Raw genomic sequence first — 26,467 nt, 5'->3', positions numbered from 1 at the left:
TGCCAACATGATGTTAAATTTATGCATATTGAATATGTTTTCATTTCATCATTACAGTTGTTCCATAAACCTAACTGGTTTATGGAACCTAAATCCCAACAGATGTCCCTGAAACCTCTCAAACAATTTCTCAAATATGACATAGGGGTATTATTTGTTATAGTGTCTTAAAATAAACATATCCGTGCTGTGTTTTAACACAACCCACATACAGGATGGATGTTTTAAAGTTATTGTGATGTTACTACAGGTTACGAGCCCACTGCCGCTCCAGCTCCCACGGCACCAGCATGGCAGGGCCGCTCCATCGGCACATCCAAACTCCGACTGGTAGAGTTCTCCGCCTTCCTAGAGCAGCAGAGAGACCCAGACTCAGTGAGTGGAGCGTTATACTAAAGCATGAAATATCACTATCTCGCGGTGTTCATTCCCACCTCTTATCACCCGCTCCTTTCCTCTATGAATACACTGGGACATTTTCCCAGGCAGAGAGTCAGCTGAGAGGAGGCCAGAACAAACTGAGAGGGGAGAAGCCTGGCCCTGTAGGGACACACAGCATGAAAACCTGCAAAAATAATGAACGACTGTATATTAATCAGTTCCTTAAAAGGCACGCCAAAACTATATTTATGCTGCAGACTTCAGCTCAGCGAGACTCGCCGAGTGTGAGTTGACTAATCAGCAGCTTCAAGTCTGTGGTCTCACATTTCTTGTTTGCTCTAGCAGTTTTTTAATGTTTGTCCATATTTTCTTGTGCACTTTCTTTTGGTATCAATAGGGCATGACAATGGCCATTAATCTAACGGTCAGCTTAATGCTTGAAATTGTAGCCTTTGCCCTAAAGGCTACATGCTGGAGAGGCTGCTCTGTGAGCTTTTAAACTGAAGCGCAGCCACATGACAGGGTTTCATACAGTCGCAACAAGAGCAATGAACCTCTGAGAATCAAATGTTATTCTCTGATTTGCTGCTTGTCATTCTGATTTTTTCACTATGCATCGTCTGTTTGAGGTTTTAAGGACCACAATTTGTATTCACTTTGTAAAATCCCAATATTCAGTAGAAAAGTTTAAGGACTAGAGCAGACCTAAATGTTATTTTGATAGCAGAGCACTTACCCTTTATTCCATATTGCAGGTTGATTGTAGCCTTTGATGCAGAAATATTGCCTTTCATGTGAGCAAAGACTGAATTATGCTCATCTACCATTAGCTTTTGAGAAAATGAAACCTCAGATTCTTACCTAGATGGATCTATCTCAAGCAATAAATCAAGCAAAACCATACAGTAAAATAATTCACAGTTTCACAAGTCACAACCTAAGCTTGTAGTATTCAAGTGAGGCAGTCTGTTTTCCCTGCTTGGTTTAATACAAATGAGTCAGTTTGTTTTGGACTTTAGAGGAGCAGAATGATATCACTTAATTTGTGCATCATAAGATAAAAAACATGACAAAAACCATGCAGACACCCAAATAAAAAGCAGTCTGGCATTGGATTATTATTCTCATTATCAGAGTGTATTGTTACAATCTAATTCTAGTCACTTTGTGCTCATTGTAGTGGTTATTTGCCATAATTGGTATATTATATGTCAGTAACTGTGAATGATTTTATTGTTATTGATGTGTAATACCTTATGAGGGTTCATAAAGGTGCTGGAAATCCTTGAAAACACTTGAATATAGAGTTTGATTTTGGATGAAGTGCTTGAGACTGCTCAAAATTGTTATTATATTAGATAAAGGAATAAAATAAGTCATATATTGGCTTAGTTAGACTGCCACATCTACTTGCAGACAGGTGACACATTCTGAAACATGAAACTTTGTTGTGTTTTCCTTTAATATGTCACTCCCCTGTAATATAATGGAGTTATGAAACACAATTTTGTTTGTTTACAGCACAGTAACAGTTGATTTATTGTGATGAATAACTGAATTAATTATATTCAGATTCTCAAAATGATTAAGTAATTTACCACAGATGGAAGGTGCTGGAAAAGCTTGAAAATGCATAGTGAAAATTCTTGAAAAGTGCTTGCATTAGACTTTGGAAAAGGTGTAGGAACTCTGTCATAGATCATGTTTGTTACTTTTATTGTTAAAATTCAGACTGATTTGTGTTTTACTTCTTTTCTAAAATCAAAATGATACAATCTCAAACAGTCTCACATTTTAAATTATGTTCTAATGCCGTGTATTTCCTCCTTTCAGTACAACAAGCACCTATTTGTACATATCGGACAGACAAATCATTCCTACAGTGACGCCCTGCTGGAGTCTGTGGACATTCGTCAGATTTATGACAAATTCCCAGAAAAGAAAGGAGGACTGAAGGAACTGTACGGAAAAGGTCCCCAGAATTCCTTCTTCCTTATAAAATTCTGGGTGAGTATAATTTGTCAAGCCGTGACGTTACAGTTTGATTATGTTTCACATGCATCAGTCTTAAATATCATTGTGACCTGGTGCACGTCGTGAATCCTCTTCACTAACAGTCTGTTCAGGTTCGTCTGTAGTGATTAGGTGTAATCAGTCTACACAGAGAAGATTGCTCTCTTAATGTTTGCAGAATGCACTCTGCTGTATTTGGACTTGCATAGCAGGAGAGCTTTTGATCAAAGCACTCACTAATTCAATGTAATATCTCCAAACAATGGAGTGACCTGGTTGCACTCCTAATGGCTGTTTAAACATTGCATGTATTTCCTCCCTGATGCAAAATGCTAACTAGCGGCAGCCAACAAAGTAGGATCGTATGCACTTGGACCAAGTCCCCTCAAATTCCTTTTGAAGTGACCGGCCAATCTAAATTTCAAATGAAAGACAGAATCTGCACAATAATGAATGTATAACTGCTTTGCTTAATGAAGGAGGAGAATGTTGTAGGAGGACGTCTCCTCTTTTTGTATCCATAATGAACAGGATGTTGGTGGCATAGAAAGGCTGCCCTCCAGGAGCAGACCCGTTCAACCTTGTAAATCAGTCTTTTAACGTAACTTCATTTAATCCTCTTTAGAATTTTTTTCCAATATGGACACATTAACATGCGTATTCAGATGTGGCTGAGATCTTCTAATTTGATATGCGATGTACATGGTTAATCTCGACAGCTCTTGATCAGACAAAAGAATTCTTAATGTTCAACATTTTTTAGCTGCCACATTTAAGCCTTTAAAATATAATTCTGACTTATAATGATAATAGGATCTAGGTATCAATCAAAGTCCAACCAGTATTGAAATCAAATATAAACATTATATTGGTTGAATAAGTACAAGAGACAAAATGTCTACATATAACCTTGGATTATAAATGATGATCTAAACTAATTAATTGCATTGTGAGCTAGATGGGTAGGGGTGTGTCAATTGTTAGGAGAGTATTAAATGTTATGCCAACAGATGTCATCATACATGCTCTGAATGCTTTAGTTCTGTCACAGCTGACTATCATTTTATGATTTGGTCTAGTGCAACAAAGAGAATAAAAAAAAAAATTCAAGTAGCTCACAGTAAAGCAACATGTTGTGCTTCAGAGTGTTTACAGACATGCATGACAGTCTGGGTTGGCTAACTATCAATCAGATCCACTTATGTTTTGTTGAATTTTGTTTGAAATGTACTGTTGACACAATTACCAAAGATAATATATAAAAGGTTATTCTCTCAGTTTGCTCAACACAAATATCAAATACAAAAAAATAGTATTTACAACTATTTAAGAAAGCATAGATGAGGAAAATGACACCAAATAAATGATAACGGTGCTCAGTGACAGCTGCATGTACAAATACACAAATATTCCCTAACAAGTTTGATATATCATCACTTTGTAAGTTTGTATGACAATGTTATGCTCACAACTTGTTTCCACTGCCCCCAACTGGACAAAAAACAAACAAACAAACAAAAACAGTTATTACAGGTTTAACCAAGTGTTTAAGCTGTGAGCAGCTCCTCTAGCTCCAATGCCTTTGTGTATTGCATTGTGGGAGAATCAACAGCAGATTCAAAAATCAGGGATATATATGTATATGTCAGTTGATAACACAGTATTGCAGTACAACAGTTCCAAACTAGGTAACAGATTTGAAAACAGTGTCTGCATGACGTAGTTTGTCCACCAGAGAGCACTGACAAGTTTCTCTGTCCAACTACAAAATATCCCGTTTATGTGTTTTGGTCATAATTCCACTAAAATGACTAAGGCATCTATATAAATATGTTTGTTTTATCTGATTTTTTGAAACTTCTATATCATGTTGTTTTTCTCTTTTTGAGCTGACTAATGAATTGTGACATGGGGTTTATTCATTCTCCTGCACACCTGTCTGTGTACAGGTGTGCAGGCAAAGCTTACTTTACTCGAGTGAAATGCTAAAAAATCTTTGGCACAGGTATTTTATGTCACCATTTTAATATGCTGCCTTTACTTGTGTTACCATGGCTTTGTGCAGAGTTTATTTTGGCAAAGTGCACCCTAAATACAAATGTTAATCTTCACTCAAGACCTTTTTTAAATCTGGTTCCCAGGCTGACTTGAACTGCAACATTCAAGATGATAGTGGATCTTTCTACGGAGTCACTAGTCAGTATGAGAGCTCAGAGAACATGACCATCACATGTTCAACAAAAGTCTGCTCCTTCGGCAAGCAGGTGGTGGAGAAAGTTGAGGTAAGAATTCAAGTCTCACCATCCTGTGAAATGGAAGAAACTACTGGTGTGGATTTTGTTTCTCAAACTACTTTAATTTTTAATTATTTTCTCCTTTTCCCACAGACTGAATATGCAAGGTTTGAGAATGGACGCTTTGTCTATCGGATAAGCCGGTCTCCCATGTGTGAATACATGATCAACTTCATCCATAAGCTAAAACATCTGCCAGAGAAATACATGATGAACAGTGTGCTGGAGAACTTCACTATCTTATTGGTAATCATCACCTCACTGGCCTGAGTGGGCGAGATCCCTCTCCAGGACTCTCATTCTTCATCTCCTTTTTGCTGTCAGGGTGTGTTTGGTGGCTCCAGCTGGCTTTATAAAAAACCTAAAAGTGTGGGGGGCTGACTGGGCCTTGAGATGACTTCCTCTCACTGGTCCTACATTGCTCTCATTCCACAGGGGATGAAACACAGTGTGAGGAGCCTCATTATCTGCAGGGGAAAGGGGAGGATAAGAGGGGGCAGGAACCCCTGTTATTAGCCATCACATGGGGTCTTAAAGGGTCACTCACCGCTAGATAGAAAGCAAAAAAAAATAAATAAGAAGACTCATGTGGGGGGTGTGCACACAAAACAGTAACCAGGGCCCAAATGCATCTTCAGGCAAAGATGATCATAAAATCCATCCTACTAATATTTTAAAGATTAGGACGTGTTTCCCAAAAGCATCACAATTTAAGAGATCAATGAATGTCTGCTTCATGTTAGAGGATAATTAAGAATGTCTCAAAAAGCTCTGAAATCTGTAGGAGGAACTGAAAATAACAGTCATGTTTTGTTCTTAATAAACTGCATCTCAATATCTGTACTTTTATCCTGACAATGATGCCCTGAAAAGAGTTAATATAGTAATTATTGATTTGATGTCAAAGGCTGCCATCAAGAAAGCACTGATCAGCATAATGACAGCAGTGTGTCAAAGTAAAAGATCTATACCTACGGCCTCATATGTTCACTTAATTGATGTTCTGTTTTCAATTTTCATATCTTCTCTTTTTAATTTCAAGTTCTGTATTAGGGATGCACATTATGTTTTTTTTTCAGCCAACTATTAATTAAAAAAAAACAAAGAAAAAAAAAACATATTGTGTATTGTGCATGATAACTTAATTACCTGATTCTCATGGTGAAAAGCTGACTGATAATTTCACATATTCAAATTTTTAAAAGTTAACCTGTAGTTTGTGCACAACCAAGGGTAAGAAAAGCTAAGATGTAGTAGTGAGCAAACAGATTTAATGTTGCACAGCTCTGACTGAACTAAATCTAACTGATAATCACTATGACAAAAAAACATAGAACAGTTCTGACTCTTCAAATGTCAAATCAAAACAACCTCAAAAACATACTTTGGTTTTATAAAGTATTTTGCCAGAAACTTTAAATTAAATGCTTTGACATAATCTGTCGAATTAGATATTGTAGCCGATAGTTACTGGCTTTAATTTCATTACCAGAATAATAAATAACAATATAAAATCCCAGCTGGTAATTTACTGTCCCCAATATTTATTGTGCATCCCCAGTGTGTATGTTGTGTGCTATTTGCTCATAAAGCGGTAATACAGAAATGATAACATGCATATGTTCTTCACTTTTATAAGAATATCACTGCTTGATTTCAGGTTTAATATGTGCTTAGCAGTAATGTCCTGAGCAGCAACTAAATCAATTAGTTTACTTTTTCTTAAACTTAACTTTCACTCAGTAGCAAGTGCTTAGGCTACAAATTGAAATCTGTAGACTGTTGACTACACAGTAAGCTAGATTTATTTTTTTTTAAACTCTTGATTGTTATCATGAAACGATGCTTTAAATAAAAATCTACAGTGCTTAACAAATTTATTAGACCACCTGTCATAAAAATGAGCAAACAAATATTTTAGAAATCTTTCAAAAACTTGTTTAAAACTAAAAATGTTAGTTATTTATTTGGCGAATAAACTGAAACAACTAAATAGTCCTTTTTCACACATAACCAAAAAACATAATATTTTGTATGGCCTCCTTTGGCTTTGATAACAGCTTGCATTCTTGCTGGTATTGTTTTTATGTACTTTTTGACAGTCTCTTTTGTTATTGAGTTCCAAATAGTTCCTAGCTGTTCTCATAGACTGACTTTAGATTAAACTTTTGTGCAGTCAATCTTTGAATTTACTAAATCCCACATTTGTTCAATAGGATTCAAATCCATATTTTGACTTTGCCAGTCCATCAGTTCTAGAACTCCAGATCCCTTTTTCTTGGTCAAATAGTCTCTGCACAGCTTTGAAGTTTGCTTGGGGTCGTTGTCTTGTTGGTATACGAACCCACGACCAATCAGATTCAGTCCAGATTCCATGATGCACTAAGATGTCGTGGTAGACGTTCTTGTTCATGATACTGTCGATTTTCACTTATTTGCCTACGCCGTTTCCACAAATGAAACCCCATACCATAATGGAATCTCCACCGTGTTTCACTGTGGGTGCAGTGCATCTGGCATAAAAATGTTACACAGCTTTTCTACGGACATAAACACCAGTGTCCAGTGTTTGTGCTCCCTGGCAAATCTGAGGTGTTTCTGGATGTTTGCAGGCCTCAAGTCAGAAATGAACCAAGCATAATATTCAACCACTAAAACAAAATTTTTCTGTTCAGGAATGCAAGTAAACAACTATAATTTGACATCGTAATCAAGAAATAATAATGTGCTTTACTCTTTTTTTCTGTTTTTTTGTAAAACAGCATATTTGAAAATTCGTGGATAACAATAATAATTATATTTTAGAATTAAAAATATAATTTCGGTTAAAGAGCTTCTACATACTGGTGTATTAACCATTACAGAAACATAAAAAATGATTTTGGTAATTACCAATGCTGTTAATTTAGGGCAGCTGTGGCATAAACCTTACATTGGGTGGTGGTCTAATAAATTTATTAAGCACTGTATAGCTGTGGTTTCTTTTTTTAAAAGGTAGAATTCACACTAATTAAACAATTAAAAATAGAGAATAATAATTAAAAAAATAATAAAATTATAAATATATTTGGTGTGACCTACAAAAACAGTAAGACCACTATGAACACAGCCAAAGATAGCTGATGTTGCACATCTGGATATTCCAAATTTGCTGAATTTTAGTGGCCTTACATACAAGTAAAATATGGAAATATGGCAACACCTTTTCATTCATGTCAAAAGATTACTCTGAGTATAATAATACTAGAAAGTGACCATTTCTTCTCTTGCAGGTGGTGACAAATAGGGACACCCAGGAGACGCTGCTGTGTATGGCGTGTGTGTTTGAAGTTTCAAACAGTGAGCACGGCGCCCAGCATCATATCTACAGACTGGTAAAGGAATGAGAGGCTCTGTGCTCCCCTCCTCCCTCAACTCAATCCCCCTCTTCATAGACTTACCAACCTCAAAACAAGTGGCAGTGCCTCTACCTGAAAGTCACACCTACAATGCTTTTTGGTCATGGTATCGGGTGAAGTCAGTTGTTAGAAATTTGTTTTAATATAAAGTGTTTGTTATTTGACTGCAGCTGTGAAGTGCGGTACAGTTGTTTTATGTTTAAATATGGGAATTCTCCTTTTAAAATATGTTGAGTTGGTCTCTGTTGGGTATAAATGTGGCCGTTCTTAAAGAATTTACTGGATTAATTTGGTAAATGGAAATGTGTGTGTTGTTTCTTTTTGCTTTGTTATGTAGACTAAGAAAAAAAAGGATGCTGGCCTTTTTTATCAGTGGCCTGATGTGGTCTGTGTAATATGTTTGAGTGTGTTTTATATGTCTGTAGTTTATCATTTTGTGAGCATACATACTGTCAATATACAGACATGCACCCACAGCCAATAGATGTTCCAAAGAAACAAAACTAACAACACTACAAAGACAGTAGTTGGAGGCTAAATTACTGCTATTTCTACAAAAACAACTCAGCATTCAGGCGTATATTTATCCCTGTTGAAGCACTCCAAGTCTTATACACTAACAGAATGAAAGCACTGTGAAAAATACTACAAATATTTTGCATCTGTTCCATAAATGTAGGAAGTCTTACCACCTGCTAAGCATTTCTGAGCTGCAAACAGTCTGGTAACACTTTATAATAACCATCATTAATAAATGATGAATTCCTAGATAATTAAACTTGAGCTAAAAGTAATTTCACTGTTAAACAGTATTAAGTATTGTTGAATAACAAATATTTGTAAACCTTTAAGAAATCATTACATAGAGAGATGGACCAAATATTTGTGACACTTTGTTAATGGTTAATTGACTACTCATTGCAGCTCTATTATTAATCAATCAAAAGAAAATTAGTTGTCAACTATTTTGATAAATGATTGATCATTTTAGTCATTTTTAAAGCTAAAATGTCAAACATTTGCCGGTTCTTGCTTCTTAAATGTGAGGATTTGCTGCTTTTCTTTGTCATTTATGAAAGTAAATGAAGAGTCTTTGAGTTTCATACTGTTGGTTGGACAAACAATTTGAAATTTCACTTTGGGAAATTGTGAGGAGCCTTTTTCACAATTTTGTGAAATGATATAGACTAATTGAATAATCGTGAAAATAACAAGCAAATTATTCATGAAAATATTTGTTAGTTGCAGCTGTAGTTAATAATTAGTTTGTAAAAGTTTACAGACATTGTTTGGATTGCTAGTATAAAGCTGCAACTGATGATTAATAACTTTGACACGATATATAGGTGTATTACATATTACATTACTTCATTCTGATTGGTCAATTACAGCATTCTAAGGTCTGTTATTTCTTTATAACAGACTGTTGCTATGGACACGGTTCACATCATAGACACTGGAGGAGCCATAAAATATTTTTTAATCAATAATATAATTTTAAATTATTATTATTAAAATAATATTTTGTATCAAATTATTGCTTTTCAAAGTAAGTAGCTGTGTAATAAATAAAGGATAATGTACAGTGAGCTTAAGTAACATACTCATTCTAACACAAAGCATAATCTTTTCCTAAACCTTCCTTACTTGTTTTGTTGCCTTCATTTTCAAAGTCTTCCCAGACATAGCAGATTTATCATTGCTAACCTCATAGCAGTGCTAAAATGACCGGATGGTTACTGTAAAGCTACAAATGATATTTATAATAGTTAGTAAATGGTTGATAAATACTGTGTAGTGCATCTATAAATTTAAAAATTATATTATTATAAAAAGCTGCAACTGTTGTGTCTACACTGTTGTGTGTGATTTTATAAAATCTATATAAACATTTGAATGATTGTTAAAAGTTAAATTAACTATCAGTTCACCATTTAATAATGATGGTTATTATGAAGTGTTGCCATGAGTCTTTCCTAGGAGAGTCTATTTGAGGAGAATAATTTGGTGAAATTTGAAGCAGTCTTAAACTGACTCAGACTCTCATCTTGTCCAAAAGCACTTTGTTTCTATCCCTGAACTTGCCTTAGAGATGCTTACTTTTTATTCCCCTGTTAGGTCTGTGGTTTTAGAATAACATTTTAAATAATCCTAACATTTAATCACTCGTAGACAGCAGGCCGTGCTCGGTATGCTGTGGCTTCTCCATCCTAACCCTGAACAGACTCTCAGAATATCGTTCCCCTCTGGGATCGCGGTGTAATAACTCCAAGCCAGAGTGTTGCTGCCTCCACATTATGTTCACATGTTTCTGTGGCCTACGCCGATCCCCAGCCTTAAACATGTTCCAGCTGTGTGAACTCCAAAAGATGCCACTAAAACTGTGATCTCCACGCAGGAAGACTCTTTATGTGTTTGCTTTGTGGAAGAAATTCACAATCCTATCTGCCAAAGTGTAGATGTACAGTGCCTTAGAATATACTCTAACATCACCCTTTGCTTTGTTTTTAAGTCTAAAAATCAGTTTTGTGGATGAAAAAGGCAAAAATAACTCACCGTTATATTACTTGGTACATCTGAGAAATCATGTTTCTTATAATTGGTACACTCCTAGAAATACAGTTTTTGTTTTTCTCGTTAAAATTAAGTTATAATAACAGTAACAGTTATAATACAGGTTATATTTTTCTCTTTAACACTGTAGTATGTTCCTGAAACATCAGCCTTTTTCAGAGAGTGTACTATAAACACAGACTGACTGCCTTTCCTGTTGTAGAAGACCAAAAATACAGAGATACAGTCAATCTTTTGTCATGTCCTGCATGGTAGCAAGGAAGTGCCTTTAGTTTAAAATTTCCAGCTTCGAAAAGATCAAACAGAAATTAAAAAATTAAATGTTGCTAGACCAAAAATGAGACATAAGTGAAACCAATCACCACATTGCCTTTTTAAAGGATTGTAATGGCAGCAGGGGAAAGCTGGTTACTGGTTAAGATAAATAAATGATATATTCATTTTTATTTACATTGTAAATTGATTTCACAAATGATGTATTTGAAAGAAAATCTATTTCTTTGCTTGAGGTCAAAGACTGAAAAGACCTGCTGATAACGTACAGCCGCTGACTGCATGCAGGATGTCAACTCATAGAAACACTGCAGCTGTCTGCTCCGTGCACACTTGCAGGTTCAAGTGTTTTTTTTTGTTTTTTTTTTGTTTTTTTTTAAGAAAAAAATGTTTTGTTTTGTTTTTTTGAAACATTATGGTTTCCTATTTCCCGCGACCGCACGCTCGCATGATGTGAAAACCACAGAAAACATCACACTTTCACAATGTTACCGCTGATGATGCAGACACAGCTGTGATGTCGACGAGGCAGGGCGCGACACAAGCTTTTTATCGTTTATTATCTTTCAGAACAGAAAGTGAAAGTTTATTTAAGAGTAATTCTAACAGTTTTTAATGTGGTTAAATCTGTTTCCAAAACCTGTTTGAGATCATTTTTCACAACTGCTAACGTGGACGAGGCCGTCGAGGTTAATACTTTTCGCTGTTAAGGACCATAGCTACTCAAACATTTACTGTTTCTTACAAAAGAATTATAATCATCTAAAGTATTTTAACCGAAGAAGCTCTAAATAATTGCAGACAATGTCTCTGGTGGATGCAGATAAAGCTCAATCATTCAGTATTTTGCCACAGTCCTGTGGACACTGTGGACTTTTAATAGGCTTTTTCTTATGTTTACCCTGTGTATCTGTTCACATTTATTGATTACTTAGTGAGATGTTCCTGTTTTCTTATTGTACTTGTATACAGTTGTACTTGGTTTTGTGATGACATTGTCTGTATATTGCAAGCCCAGTAAGATGGTAATGATGTTGCTGCTGCACTGCTGGTACATTTTGACATGTCGTTTCAACGCTAAAAACAGCAGGACTGATGCCTTTGATGGCACGAATGTCTGGTGGACCATTTGAAGAGAAAATGGACACGTTAAAAATGAAAAAAATAAATAAATCAGCTAAGTTGAGGAATCATGCTACAAACATATCAGCAGTTTAGCGCTTGTTATTTGTAATTCTGTCGAAGAGTAGGTACTGGTACCTTTTTTTGTTTTATGACCATTTTCAGATGGTGGCTTTAAAGTGATTTTTCACATAGCTCACATATAGTTATCATACACACACATTTTGGGTTTTGTGTGCAGACTTGTTTTTGTAAAAAGGTGCTTTGTACAAAATTATATCTTAGCTTTTCTTGGTACAGATGTGTGATATCTTTTCGTATCCATGACAGTAAAAGTGTTGGAGCAAAGGAGAGAAAAGAAGCTCTGCAATGTTTCTGTGTTCTGCATATGGTCTTGTCTTTGCTCCGTAACATTATGATGCCTTCTTGATAATAGTAGATATTTTGTAGCTTTCTAGATACTTTGTATGTATGCAATATTGAAGTTAAATAAATCAGAAAATATTGCCTCCTTTTTGTCACTTTAATTAAACATTTAACATAATTATTGTGCCGAAGTTGTGAGTATTCGTGTAGCCAACACTATTACAAACATGGTTCTGTTTGGCATAGACTGAGGAAGCATCCATTTAACTCTTTAACTGCAAGAACCTCAGATCAACAGCAGATGGAGCCTCTCACTGGCTTTATATTTAACTGTCCCACATGTAAGGGAACATATTTAATGTACAGCACTGCAGTAACATGGAGCATCACCAGAGGGAGACATTGTTTAATTAAAAGCAAATGCATTACGAGTTCCATCCTTTTTAACTGAACCTGTTAGTTAAGGCACCAGTAAACTGAATCATAAATTGGGAAATCAGTGTACAGTCACAAACAACATTTGAAAGCACATCTTAGGCACTTTAATCACTATATTTTATTGCAATTACAAATAGCTAAGATAATAAGTTAAAAAAAAGCACAAACAACACTTATTCTGCCCATTTGAACAACATGTATCAGAGGATATTGTGTTTGTCAACTAAAAATTGAAATATTAGCCTGTTTTCCTGCCTGTCGGAAAATAAACTAGCAATGTTAGTAAATTAGATTTTGTTGATGTCAATTCATAGCGTCTGAGGTTCACAAAGCAAACTTCTATTCTGAAAATTGTGATTGTGGAGGTGATTATTACATCTGGGCTACAAGTATTCTCACAGCATACTGCTGATACTAATTCATCTTGTGTAAGGGCTCAAAACTGAATGTCTTTCTGCAGAACATCTGAAAAACTACTCAAGAGAGATCAATAAAAAGTGTTTTCAGAGTTCAAGAAAAAAAAGTTTTTGGAGTGCATACTGCCACCATGTGGTCATTTACAAAGCCTTTTACACTTTCATTAACAACTTCTGGACTGTGAGGGTTTCAAGTAAAATCATGGGTCCTGGATTCTGTAGTTCAAACTTCAAAACCACCTTTCTGTGCACACATTGTGTACATGACTGACTGATCCTACACATTCTGAGAATATTTTACTAGTAGGTGGCGCACACAATAACATGATGCATTTAATTGGCCATAATGCAGTCTGACTTAATTTAAACTTCCCAGTAAGTATTTTTCCAAATGCCAGAATGATTGTTTATGTTCTCGTGTACTTGGATGCAAATCCAGATGAAGATTTTTAAAACATTTCATTTTACTGATTATAATAATATGGGTTTGTGCACATTAGTAGAGGTGTGCTCTCTGAGTGCTTTCTAGTTTAGTGTCTCGTTTGACCTGATCTGACGAGGCTCTGTACAGCAGTCATTTCAATAGAATGGGTCAGGACCCACAGGTATTTTATTTGGGTCTCCAAATAATAACAGAATGGAAGAAATTCAGCAAATTTAAGATTTATATCTGTATCAAAGCATTTAAAGTCCTCCTCCAGTCATGTTTTAACTTCTACACTTTGGCTGAACGATTTTGAAAAAATATCAAGTTCTGATTATTATGACAGATATTGCAATTGCAATATGACTTGCAATCTTAGAGGTAGTGGTAATTTTTACATTATTATTCTTATTTTGATTGAAAATGTCAAATAACTATGGCGTTATTTTTTTTGCAGGAATCTAACAAATGAAGACTTTATTAAGTATGTACAATCTGATTTGTAGGACAGGACATCTCTGCCTAATGTCATTCATTAATTTAGAAGTTTTTTGACAAACATTTTGCCTCTCAAATATTGCACCTCCTGCAATTTGAAAACTGCAGAAAGCCATATTGCGATATTGATAACATTTCAATTAATTGTGTAGCCCTACTCTACACCTTGCCTTCATTTGGTATTCAAGGCTTCTCCAAACCCTATGACCCCTACCCCTAAGCTGCATCTGGCTTCTCCTCTGTTTCACAAGCTAATCACAGTAACTTGCTACGTCCAGTTTCTGCTGTGAGCTGGGCATCACTGCTATATATACAGGGTGTCCACAAAGTCTCTTTACAATTTAAAAAATTTATTACAAAAGCAACTGATGAGATATGTTAATTAGATTTGTTCTATGTACTCAGTGGTTATCATCAGTTTTTAATCACATTCATGCTTCACACATGAAGCAAAAGATCACTGATGTCATTGCCACCATTGATGAGGTGATGCTACAGCGAACATGGCAAGAAATCGAGTACCGTCTTGATGTGCATAATGCAACTAGAGGTGTATTAAATGAGGCAAAAAACTTCAATATCTACTTTTCATTTTGTAATTATCTCCACAGATTTGTCTAGTCATTTGCTTTTGTAATAAATTTGTTGAATTGTAAAGAGACTTTATGGACACCCTGTATATAGCACCACGCTCCCAACTAATGGGATTGGTTCCTTACATTTATGATGTCATGTACCCAGCCTCACTGAATCTATTTTTTTGAGACTGCCTTTGCTCACTGCAGTTTCACTGCTTATTTCACTCCTTTCATGGAGGACAGGCGTGTCATGGAAGACCAGGAGAGACATAAAGAATGAAACAAATGAGTATGTAGGGGAAATAAACACGAGTTTGGTGACTCTATCCTGCTAACCCGACATATTAATCCTTTTTTAAATTTTTTATTTTAATTAGTTCCATCCCCAGTTATTGTTAATACTTGATAAAAAAAAAATTGTGGGGTGAAGGGCACAAACCTGTTTTGGCTTCTGAAAGGGGGGCCATGCCAGAAAAAAGTTTGGGAGCCACTGCTTTAAAACAAAGATAAAGACTTCACCAAGAACTAGTCACTGACTCTCGCACACAAACAATCCACCAAAACTTTAAGAACAAGACTAAAACTGCATGTGCACAGCCTCGCACACTTCTTATCCACGAGTTTTGATAAAAGACACAAATGTTCATGACAATGTCCCTGGATTTATTTGCTACAGAGCAAAAACCCTCCTGCAGGGATACATACAGCAGCACTGACAACCCAGTAAAACTGCAGGTAACGTCTGTCATCTATCAGACATTAGATAGACAGAAGTGAGCAACAGTTTGCTCTCTTTCTTTACAATCAAAACTTATTAGTTCACATCTCTCCAAGGCCATTGGAAAGCTGTGAGGGGAAATTGTAATCAACTAAAAGCTAAAAGAGTCAAATTGATGAATCAGTCATCTACACAACAATTTAAATAGACACCACTTGCCTTTAAGTATCAAGGACAGACCAATCAAAGCAGCAGTTACAACACTCAGTTAACACTCAGCCATTTTCCCTCAGTACTTTAGCGCAATGTTTTTAACCCTTGCGATGAACTTTTAAATCTCTGACCACTTGTGCATCTGAAGGTGTCATTTACACCATCCAGCATCTGTGCCCACTCACTCATATCAACAAAAGCAAACTGACCCTGAATGTTCACGTCAATGAATACAAATCCAACAGACGGAGAGGTCGCCACTGCTCCACTCAGTCCTCTCAATGTGCTGCTGGATTTTTTTGTATCTTTTTGTACCTACCAGACAGCCTTGGTGTCTGCAGCAAATGTGAAATACTATCACAGTCTGCTCTACAGTAAACTCAATACTTTTTTCTCATGTGTCTGAATTTATGTAATGGTTAGTCATTATTTGAATAGTTGGTTTAATGTGGAAACTTTACATACAGAATTTCAGTGGCTACATCAGATAAAATGGTTCAGGGATCAAGTACAAAATCTAATAAAAAAAACAAAACAGATACTTAAATCTCAGGGTCCCATTAAACAGTATTTTTCATGTGCATAAAATCACATGCCATGTCATGACAGTGAACTCTTCCAGATGGAGAAACTGTTTTAGAGGTGACATGCCTGCATACAAGAGTGGACACAAACACCAACAAAAGACTTCATGTCATGAATGTAAAGAGACCACAAGGAAACAAAGAGGCGCCTGGAGGAAGATGACAGTAAGACATGGAATTACTCGTAAATTCTGATATCAGTCCGAGTCTGAGATGTTACACAAACACAACACAGGCCCAAACAAAGTGTGTTAAATCACTTCTTAAAACTTTATAACCTTTTAAAATGGTTCTACATAGGCCCCTATGTTTTTGCTTTAAATTTTAGCTATTGTATTATTTGTGTATGGGGGGTATATTTTATTCACTGTACTTTAATTCGCTGGATTTTATTTAATTGTGGTGCTTAAGTATTTTAATTTAAAGGTTCAGTGTGGAGGATTTCTTGGCATCTAACAGCAATCTTACAGATTTTAAACAGCTTGTCTCACTCTCCCCTTCCAACTGTGCAGTCTATATACAGCCAGTGTTTGGTTTGTCCATTCTGGGCTACTGTAGAAATTTGGTGGTTCAACATAGTGGCCCCCATCAAACAGGATCTGTGCGCTCTGTAGATATAAACAGCTGAATCTAAAGTGATGAAAACACAGTGATTCTTATCTTCAGGGGATTATAGATGAATGAAAACATACTTAGGACTATTATATTCCATTTTGACATATTCTGCCAAATAAATCCCCATAAATCTTAGATTGGACCTTTAACTATGGTGCTTATTTGTTTTAATTTAGTTTTTTTCCTTTACAGCACTGTTTCAGAAGGTTCAGAAGGTTCTATGTTTATCATTATTGTTATAATGCTAGCTTTAACAGCCATGTCCTGTCTACATTCACTGTTTGTGGCTAATGAACAAAAACTCCCTTAGGGATGGCAGACCAAATGAGAGCTAAAACACCCCTAAAGAAAAAAAAATGTTTTAATGCAATCTCCCACTGCAGCTTTTGTAATAGTGTAATAGTAGTAGCTTTTGTAATAATACAACTTTTTCCAAAATTATTATTTATTATTTTATTTAGTTTTATGTGTTGTATTGTCTGCTGAAATTTGAGTGAATAAGTCTAAACAGATATTTACATGATATTATTATAAATACTGAATAACTTTATTACTAAGCAGAATATTTAAGTAATAATTTAGCTGGTGAACAATACTGAAACCGTCCTGGCTCCAGCTGGTGGCTCCTCTCTACACAGAAATCTAAATATTAAGTTCTCTGTCCCGACACTTGCTCGTGGCAGTCATGTGATCACAGCAGTCTCGTGAGGGCGCAAGAGTGTTTCGTTGACTGGTCCTCAGTGAGATGCACAGAGGGACACATGGAGCTCCAAACTTACAGAAACTCCTCAGATGTGTCCGGGACGCAGCGCGCAAACACACAGAGGACATGAGTGCGCCTTTTCTCCATGTGGATTTAAATCTACTTTAAGAATGACTTTTCTCTGATTTTTATTAATTGACATTCACGATGGACTCGGTGGACAGTAAAATTTCAGTGTGGGTCTGCCGGGAGGAGAAGCTCGTCTTCGGCTTGTCAAAGCGCACAAGCTGCGCTGATGTTGTCAAAGTGCTTCTCGAGGACCAAAACTCTACGCCCGGCCTCTCCGCAGCTTCATGCCCACAATCTTACTGCATCGTGGAGAAATGGAGAGGCTTCGAGAGGATTTTACCCAACAGAACCAGGATTTTAAAGCTGTGGGATGCGTGGGGAGAGGAGCAGAGGAACGTGAAGTTTGTGTTGGTGAAAAACGAGGCGTCTCTGGTGAACCACGGACCCCGGAGCGCAGAGGCGCGGGTGGTTCTCAGCAAACACAGCCCCTGTGTCACCAATGGTACGACAGCGTGGTCTCCCATGGGTGGCATCTCACCCGAGAAACAGCGCAGGATTGTCCGGAAAGCTTTCAGAAAGTTGGAGAAGATCAACAACAGAAAGAGGGTGCAGCAGGCGGCGCACAGAGACGCGTCCAGTGCGGAGAAGATGGAGACTCTGGCTCATCTGGTGATCTCTCAGGATCACACCATCCGTCAGCAGATCCAGAGGATCGCAGAGCTGGACGCAGAGATTGAGAGGTTCGAGGCGAAGGTGCATTTGGACAGAATTAAAAGACACGGGGTTAATTATGTGCAGGACACATATTTAGTGGACGCTGCTGCAGCCTCCAGCAGAGAGGGAGATAAGCTGTGTCCACCTGAGACTCTGGCTAAGTTTCAGGAGTATGTCCAGCAGTGCGAGGGGGTGGTGAGACTACAGGAGGAGCTGTGGGAGCAGGAGGCGCTTATAGACATCATCTCCATGCAGGTGCAGGAGGAGCTGAACCACCGCTGGATGCAGCGGAGGACAGAGGAGCTGCGGAGCCAAGACGCAGATGCACCGCTCCCCTCCATCCCCGCGGCGGACACAGCATCAGAAAACGAGCTGCTGTTGGAAGGAGAGAGGATCAGGACGCAGCTAGATGCGAGTTTATACATCGGTCTGCGCCTAAACACGGATTTAGAAGCTATTAGGAGCGATTTGGAGCTGACCCAGGAGATTTGCGCGGCGAGGGAGAAGGAGATGAGGGATTTGCTGGAGAAAGTGAACTCTTTGGACATAGAGGAAGACGAAGGGACGGCCAGGGAGGAGACGTGTAGCCACGGGGCGGGTGATAAGACGGGGATGATGAGCACTTTGGAGAGGAAGAGTGAGTGGGTGGAGCAGGCCAGGGGTCTGTCTAAAGCTCACAGTGTGAACGACGACGACTCAGACACTGGCTTAAGTTCTCTGCACAGCCAGGACTCAGACAGCCACCCGGTGTGGGAGTCACTGGTTTAGGATTTTACCAAGAAGGACGCTTATCTGACTGTTGATCACTTAAAACACGAACTTCTACAGTCTCAGGGATTATAATCACTCTGAAGCTATCCAGACTTCACTATAACATCTCCACAGATGACAGCAAATTTAAACTGAACTTATCTTTGTATGGCATTATAATATCTCCCATCTTGTCCTATATTTTTTATAACATCCTTCCTAAAGTGGTTGAAGAGCTCTACAGTTACTTCCTCACCAAGAAAAATGTTGGTTTGACACAAAAAATAAAATCTCTTTTAAAGCTTGAGTTCATTTGTTTCTCTTTTCTCTGCAATGACCCAAAACTAGAGCTGCAAGGACCAGTTAATCGTTTTGAGACATGTCCAAATTCTCTGGTTTCAGCTCCTCAAAGTAAACATGTTCTACTTTCTTTGGTCCTCTATGATAGTAAACTGAATATTGGGACAAAACAACTGTCTGAAATCTGAGGATTTCTTCTTTTGGGAAACACTGATCAACATTTAAAGGACCAAACAACTAATCAGTTAATCAAGAAAGAAACTGACAGATTTTTAGACAATGACAATATCGTTAGTTTCAGCCCTACCCAAAACTAAAAAAATGATATTTAAAACCTTGTGCTTGTAGGGACAGCAAATTAAGGATGTAAGTTAAAGATAATTATGTTGATATTAGATGCCCTGTGGACAAAATCAGTAGTTTTTCCACCATAATAACCACAAAATATCATGTCAAAAATAACATTAATTAAAGAAAATTCTACCCGATTCTTTTCAACTGGCTAACAAACTACTCACTGCAACTTTGCCATGAAAAATGTAAATATAGGTCTGCATGCTGACCTGCTGGAAGGCATTAAAGGGATAGTATGGGTTATTTTAAGTGGTTGTATGAGGTAGTAATTGATAATCAGTGTATTAACTACACTAGAGGCTGATCAACACACTCCCAGTTGGGAGAAGCAGAAAGAGGTCCCAGGATGGAGGCTCAGCATTGAACTGCAGCAGGCGGGGTCAGCAGAAAAATGTATTTCAGCCACCTCAAAAACAGTCTGTTTGCTGGCAGACAGCCCTTTACTTTGGCGCTACATTTTGTCAACTGTAGTACTTCTGTATTCCTATGCATAACAGGGCCTATGTGTGCTGCCACTACATTATGCATCAGCTGTTTGGGTGAAGAAAGTTGCAAGGTCAGACTGATGCATGCATATTTTTTCACTGACCTATTCAAACAAACAAGTGTCCTGGTCACCAAATACATTTCACTGTGTTCTCTTGGGTGATTATTGGCTTTAGATTGGCTAGTTGCACTGAATAGAGACATCAACACTCAGTGTGTAAGACTTACAACTCTGCATTTGCAGTGATTATTTTTCTGAAGTGGATTATGAGAAACTAACTCAAGTCTCCCTCTGCAAAGGTTCTTCTGTATATTCGTATGGATATCCTCTTGTCACCAAAGTGAAGGGCATAATCACTCATTTATGTTTTTGAATGTTTTGCCTCTTTCATGAACTTCTGTAAATCTGACACCTCAAATGACTCAAACAGCTGATCTGCGGTGCACACTGCACAGGCAGGTACAAAAGTACTACAGTGGAGAAAATGTAGTGCCAAAGTAAGGTGCTGTCTGATGGCGTTTTTCTGCTGACCTCGTCTGCAACAGATGAGTCCTAGCATGAAGGCTGACCTGTTGCAGGTTAGCCTTTGTGCTAGGACTTCTCTTTGTTTCTCCAAACTGTTGACATGGTGACCAGCATATACTGCAGGTAATAGACTGAAGGAGGTTTGTATGAACTAATAGTCAAACAATCTGAACTATCCCTTTAAGAGTAACGATACAGATTCAGCCAGTCTTCTTGCTGATGGTCTTGTTTGATTATGTAGGTCATATAGAGGCATCAATGTTAAACTACGGCTGTTTCATAACAAGTTAAAAACTCCCTGTATTACGTTTGACATGAGAGTAAATTAAGAAATGTGCCAACATCACTTTGTGGCATAAGCAGATAATTTCCACAACCTCTGCCATGGTAATAAACACCTTAGAGACAGCAGCCAAAACACAGAGTCAAAGGTCTTTGGGATTATTCTGTGAGCAACATCTCAGCTTTCACTGTGACCCAGACACTGAGTGATAAAGAAAATCTCTTCACTGTGAATCAGAACAGAAAGTCATAATAATAACAATATGTGAAGTCAAAACAGAGGCACAGAGCTCAGGAGGTCTGTGTTCTCTCACAGATAAGTGATATTTCATACACAGCTAAACACTATGACTGCTTCATTGCCATGTGGGTTAATGCAGAATTATTGCCATTGAAAAACATCAAGAGAAAATCAGGGTATTTCCCATGAATCACTCAAAGTTGTGGGACAGCAACACACAGCCTCCACACTTTATCTGCAAGCTACTAAAAAGAGGTTTCACCCTCAATTTCCTCCAAATAAAAATAGAACATAGTAAAGGCCAGTTTAGATCTTTGATGTCTTACAAATCCCTGCACAGTGTGTCTGGGATGGCTTTGGTGGGGGGTGAGAACAAAATCTTCAAATCCACAAAGAGTCAGGAACAACTTGTATTATTAAAAGATCAAAGATGTACTCAAAACTCTTATGTAAAGACAATTTTCATGTCAGCTTAGCAATTATATGTTCAGAGGTTTTAGACAGATGATTTTATTACTTCACAATCATTTTACAGTGAGATTACTTCCCATTTGATGACACGGTGATGCAATCTGCGGACTATAATTCTATAAGGCCAAAAATAATTTCTTTTCTGTCTCCTGACGTCCAGTGAGCTCCATTTCATATAATATTTTAAGTTCTGTTGATCTAGGACAGTTCACCCAGTCTCGATGTGCAAAAACTCTCTTTTCTGTAAGATTAATGGTTCTGTTCAACAACCAAGAGTAATGAATCTTAAGACACAGCTGTCCATATCAATAAACCAGGCCTCATGTATTGCAACAGTTAACTGAAAGCCCTTTTAAGGCTTTAGCAATCTTCAACGTCCATTTCCCAGTGAATATCATGACCCTCCAAGCACATTGGTAACTAAGGACGCCAGATTGGTATTGGTGCTGATATTGGCGTTAGTAGACAGCAATAATGAAACCAATCTGGGAACTCATTGGCTGTCGTCTGACGGCAATGATTTAGCCAACAGCCAGTGTTTCAGGGCTTCCGTTGTAGTCAGGATATCCAGGCCAAGATGTCCTCTTCTGTGCTGGTCAATGTTTACAGCCCAATTAGCAATGTGAGACACAAGAATGGAGTTGGAGGCTAGCTTTTATCAGGTTTTCTAAAATGTATCTGCATTTATATGGAGATATTTATTTATAGCAACTAAATCATCACCAGATGATGGCTGATGGGTTCTAAGATTGCATTTTGGACAATGTGTTCCACCTCTTTTTCTCTTTATGCAGATATTTGTTCATAGAGATTATGAGACTGATGCACATTTAATACCATTTCTCTATCTATCTCGTTTTAAAAAACATCACTTTTTTCAGTTATATTCATTCAGTCACAAGAATGCTACAACAAACCCTTGCTTCATATTATTTTACATAAGATACTTATCTAATCATCTATGTAGAAATGCTGTATAACTGTATTTGTGTCTCACTTTATTAAGAACAGTCTAGAGGGTCAATTTGAAAATGCTTTAATGTGGTTCAGCACTTTAATTTGATAATTAGCTTGTGCACACAAGCTTTAGACCTTAGGGTCTCAATAATGTACACATTTTAAATGTTAGAAAAAGAGAGCACGGCCATGGGATCAGTAGATGTTCTTAGTTTAAGTATTGTAAAGTACTAGAAAAGAAAAACTTGGTCACTGCCTCCTTATTAATAACTAAACTTTTGTAATTATTTCTGCATGCATAAATATAGTCTAAGTTTTACAGAAACTGGACTGAATTGAGCTACATACGTGTTTAAAACAGTTTATTGTGATTTCAGCTTTGTATCATGGAACCTGGTAGATTTATTTTATAATATTGTTGTTATTGCATTGACTGAACCACACTCGCACTCACACTGTTTGATGTGTAGCACTGAAACATCATCCAAGGCCGTCCACATGAACAGAAATGTTCTGTTAATATACAGCGTGGTATGGTACAGTATGTGACATCCCTGCTGTCTCTGCAGCCACTGAAATTCACGTTCCACCAGGAGTTAAGACAGAAAATATGATGCTGCTGCTCTTTTCTTAAGTTATTTACTGCAAGTAGAAGTTTCTAGGCATCAAAAAAAGCAGCACTAAAAACAGTATTGAGTTTCCACCGTTGATAAACCCGCCCATGTGTTGCTTTATAACTGAATACACAGTGATGCACATGACAACACAAAGGTATACATTACTGTGTGTCCTGGGAGGTGTTTGCCTACTTTAGAAATCTATTGAAGTATTCCACATAAGAATAAAAAATGAGTCGAGTGGTTTCTCAGCATATACAGTGACTGAGTTACACAGCAGAAAGGAAAATGTTATATAAATCCCATGTGTGACTCTTGCAGGATCATTTGGGTAAAGCTTGTGTTCCCTGTGCAGTCTTACATTGTGATGTGGGTTTGGTATTGTTTAGTATCACAATGATGTTTTCACTCTAGTGCTCCTCAGATACTTTCTGTTTATTATTTTAAATTATTGATACGCTACATCTTAAAATCACTAGGATGTGCCATAAATCCAGACATGTGTTTAAAGTTCCTGTTTAAATTATTAGCACAACAAAGAACAAAGTTTTAAGTGGCACAGTTTCAAACGTTTAAACAGGGAGTCAGATGTACAGCTCAGAACAATATTTGAGCATCAGGCAAAAAAATTTTTTCAGATTTTTGTGTTTTGTCAGCAGATATCTTACAGGCTTAGTTTATTCTTGGATATCTAAAAAAAAAGCTGCAAAATGTTTTGAAAAAGAGTACAGACTGAAACTGAATGTTTATCCTAAATGCAAATGTTAAAATACATATTAACAGTAAATGCCAAAATATATAAAAAACTTCAAATAGGACTCCTTATGTGTTTTTCACTTTCAGATCTCTTCACATCTCTTCAGATCTCTCCTAACCCTGTTCTATAACGTTTGATCTGCCAACAAGTTGCCAGCCTGAGATTAGGAGATTATTTGTACAAGACTCATTAATAAATCAGACACAGAGAAAAACATCAGTTGCACAAATGTTTGGAACCCTTCTTAGCAATAATTGGTATTTGCATGTAAAAAATGAGTGAAATGATGTGTCCACAGGATCTAAAGGGCGGCTAACAACACAATCTTCTCCTTATACTGTCAAATGCAGTATATGCCCTCACCCAAAAAACAACTGTAGAGGTAATCTGCCATTAGTGGCTTATTATGACCCATACTTATGTTTAGGTTATTGTTAAGCGGCACCCTCTGGTGGTTGTAGTAATTATGATAGGTGCAGAGGAGAAAGTCAGGTGATGTAGTAAGGAGGAGGTTGGGGTGGATGGATTGGTCCAACACATCCAGACTTTCATCAGGAGACTGCTGTGCAATCAAAAGTCAATACTGACCTATTTTAACTCAAATACGTAGTGATCTTGCTAACCAAATAATGATACAGGTCCAGTATGCTTTTTTATTTTTTTTATTCTGACTGGACAGTGTAGTGCAAGTTTGTGATGGTGCAAAATGATAACGAAGTTCTTTGTATGTTCTTGAAGCTAAAAGGTAGTGAAATACTGTATAAACTTTGGCATGTAACTGGAGCCTTGGTAGTTTTTTGTGAATAAAGGAAATGTCATGGATTAGGGCTACAACTACTTGCATTATCAGTTAGTTACTGCACAACATGTCAAAGTACTGGGAAAAAAGTCCCCAACATGATTTTTCACAGCCCTGATTAGACTGAGAGGATAAATATACACAGCATGATTGATTTGCATATCGAATTACACACAACCATTTCTCTCTTCATAATAAAACTGTACTGCTAGCTTCTCTGGCTAAATCTGCAATATTGAGAAGAGACCTTTGCAAGAATAAAACTCACAAATGTCACAGACCAGACTTTCTTAACACTAGTGTCGACATTTTTTTTTTCTGTGTTTTGTTTATTTGAAAAGGACACAGATATTATCCATAACTCTCAGACCAAAAAACCTGCTGTGTTAATCCACCGTCAAAGCAGCAGATGTGACCTACAGAAACCCAACAGCTCCTCACAGCAGGAACTACATCACTACCTCCAAGGTGAAACACATCTCTCCATCCTGTCAGCAGCTTGTAACCACCTACTGTTAAAGTGGTGTCTTCTTCTCTCTCTCTTCAGATTAAAGTAATGTAATCACTTCCAACAAGCAATTAGAAAGATTTTGCTGCGCCAAGACAGTTTTTCTGTCGGCTGGATGAACATATTACCAAGTCTGATCACAGAAATCTTAACACACTGGGTTCTATCTTCCGCCTGGGGCAAAGCGATGCACAGCGCAGTGCAGCTGTCATTGCTATTTTCTGATTGACACAGTTGACATTTTATTACCCGGTGCCCACATTGTGTAGGCAGCAAATGTACTTGCACTCATCTGTGCACCCATGGCTGTGTTGGTCTTAAAATGAGATGCGGTCAGGTGCGTTTCTGGTGCATTGCTATCTTGAGGCAGCAGAAAGCATTTGCACCCTTGACTGACAAAAACCTGGTCTGAAATCAATAATGCAGTATTTCCCTGCTATTTAAGGATGCATCATTCAGATAGTAAGGTCTGCCTACATAGACAGGTTCATAACACTTGTACGCTCTTCTTCTAGGGCACTGCAGGCAATCCACAGGACATAAAAATTAACTGATAAATAGCAGATGATTACAGGGGGGTGAAAGAGGATGAAGCTGTGTGTGCATAAAAGAGAGAGAGATTGCACCAGTTATGCACAGCAGTTTCAACTTCATTCATTGTTTAAATTCAATAGGATTGGTCAGGATCTAATGTTAATGTCCTGTGCTCTTCTCCACACCCAAAAGGTCTCACACATAGTTGAAGTTCATACAGTGAAATTCTTTAGAGTAAGGCAGCTATATCAATCCTGACTTCCACCAGGACTGATTAAAAAGTTATTTCCTCTGCTGAGTTTGCTCCGTCCTGTCTGTTTATAACTACAATTTCAGTTTTTCTGCTTAAATGTCAACAATATTTGCTGTAGTGACCTCTAGTGCCAGCTTTTGAGGTGATTTCTTTATTGTGTGTTGTATTGTCTTTAACAATTTTCTTTAATGATATGAAAGGCTACTATCAGTAATTATACTGCAGTAACATCTCCATGTAT

At 37.3% G+C, this 26,467-nt stretch overlaps 2 protein-coding genes and 1 long non-coding RNA gene across 5 annotated transcripts in view; 2 read left to right on the top strand and 1 right to left on the bottom strand.

Annotated features, from left to right (window-relative positions):
* tead1b (TEA domain family member 1b) overlaps positions 1 to 9,207 on the top strand; it is a 60,939-nt gene extending 51,732 nt beyond the window's left edge. For all 3 annotated transcript variants that reach the window (XM_084717101.1, XM_084717092.1, XM_084717110.1), the window contains 5 exons: positions 251 to 375; positions 2,215 to 2,388; positions 4,536 to 4,676; positions 4,782 to 4,934; positions 7,961 to 9,207. In XM_084717101.1, the coding sequence (XP_084573227.1) occupies positions 251 to 375; positions 2,215 to 2,388; positions 4,536 to 4,676; positions 4,782 to 4,934; positions 7,961 to 8,074 (707 nt within the window). In that variant the 3' untranslated portion in view covers positions 8,075 to 9,207. The remainder of the gene's footprint in view (positions 1 to 250; positions 376 to 2,214; positions 2,389 to 4,535; positions 4,677 to 4,781; positions 4,935 to 7,960) is intronic.
* The window catches only part of LOC146332901 (uncharacterized), a 38,199-nt gene continuing 11,941 nt past the window's right edge, over positions 210 to 26,467 (bottom strand). The window contains exons 2-3 of the long non-coding RNA XR_014769977.1: positions 435 to 565; positions 210 to 348 (exon numbers count right to left, since the gene is read on the bottom strand). This is a non-coding gene — a long non-coding RNA (uncharacterized LOC146332901). The remainder of the gene's footprint in view (positions 349 to 434; positions 566 to 26,467) is intronic.
* Positions 17,134 to 19,448, top strand: rassf10b (Ras association domain family member 10b). The gene has a single exon (XM_084724238.1). It carries the CDS (start codon positions 17,816 to 17,818, stop codon positions 19,157 to 19,159), a length of 1,344 nt encoding a protein of 447 aa, XP_084580364.1. The 5' UTR covers positions 17,134 to 17,815; the 3' UTR covers positions 19,160 to 19,448.

Source organism: Lutjanus erythropterus, chromosome 1 (assembly GCF_056507025.1).
Source record: "Lutjanus erythropterus isolate fLutEry1 chromosome 1, fLutEry1.hap2, whole genome shotgun sequence".
In the NCBI taxonomy this organism is placed as follows: domain Eukaryota; kingdom Metazoa; phylum Chordata; class Actinopteri; order Lutjaniformes; family Lutjanidae; genus Lutjanus; species Lutjanus erythropterus.
The sequence above is the reverse complement of the archived record's forward strand: the minus strand, read 5'-3'. Positions and strand labels throughout refer to the sequence as shown.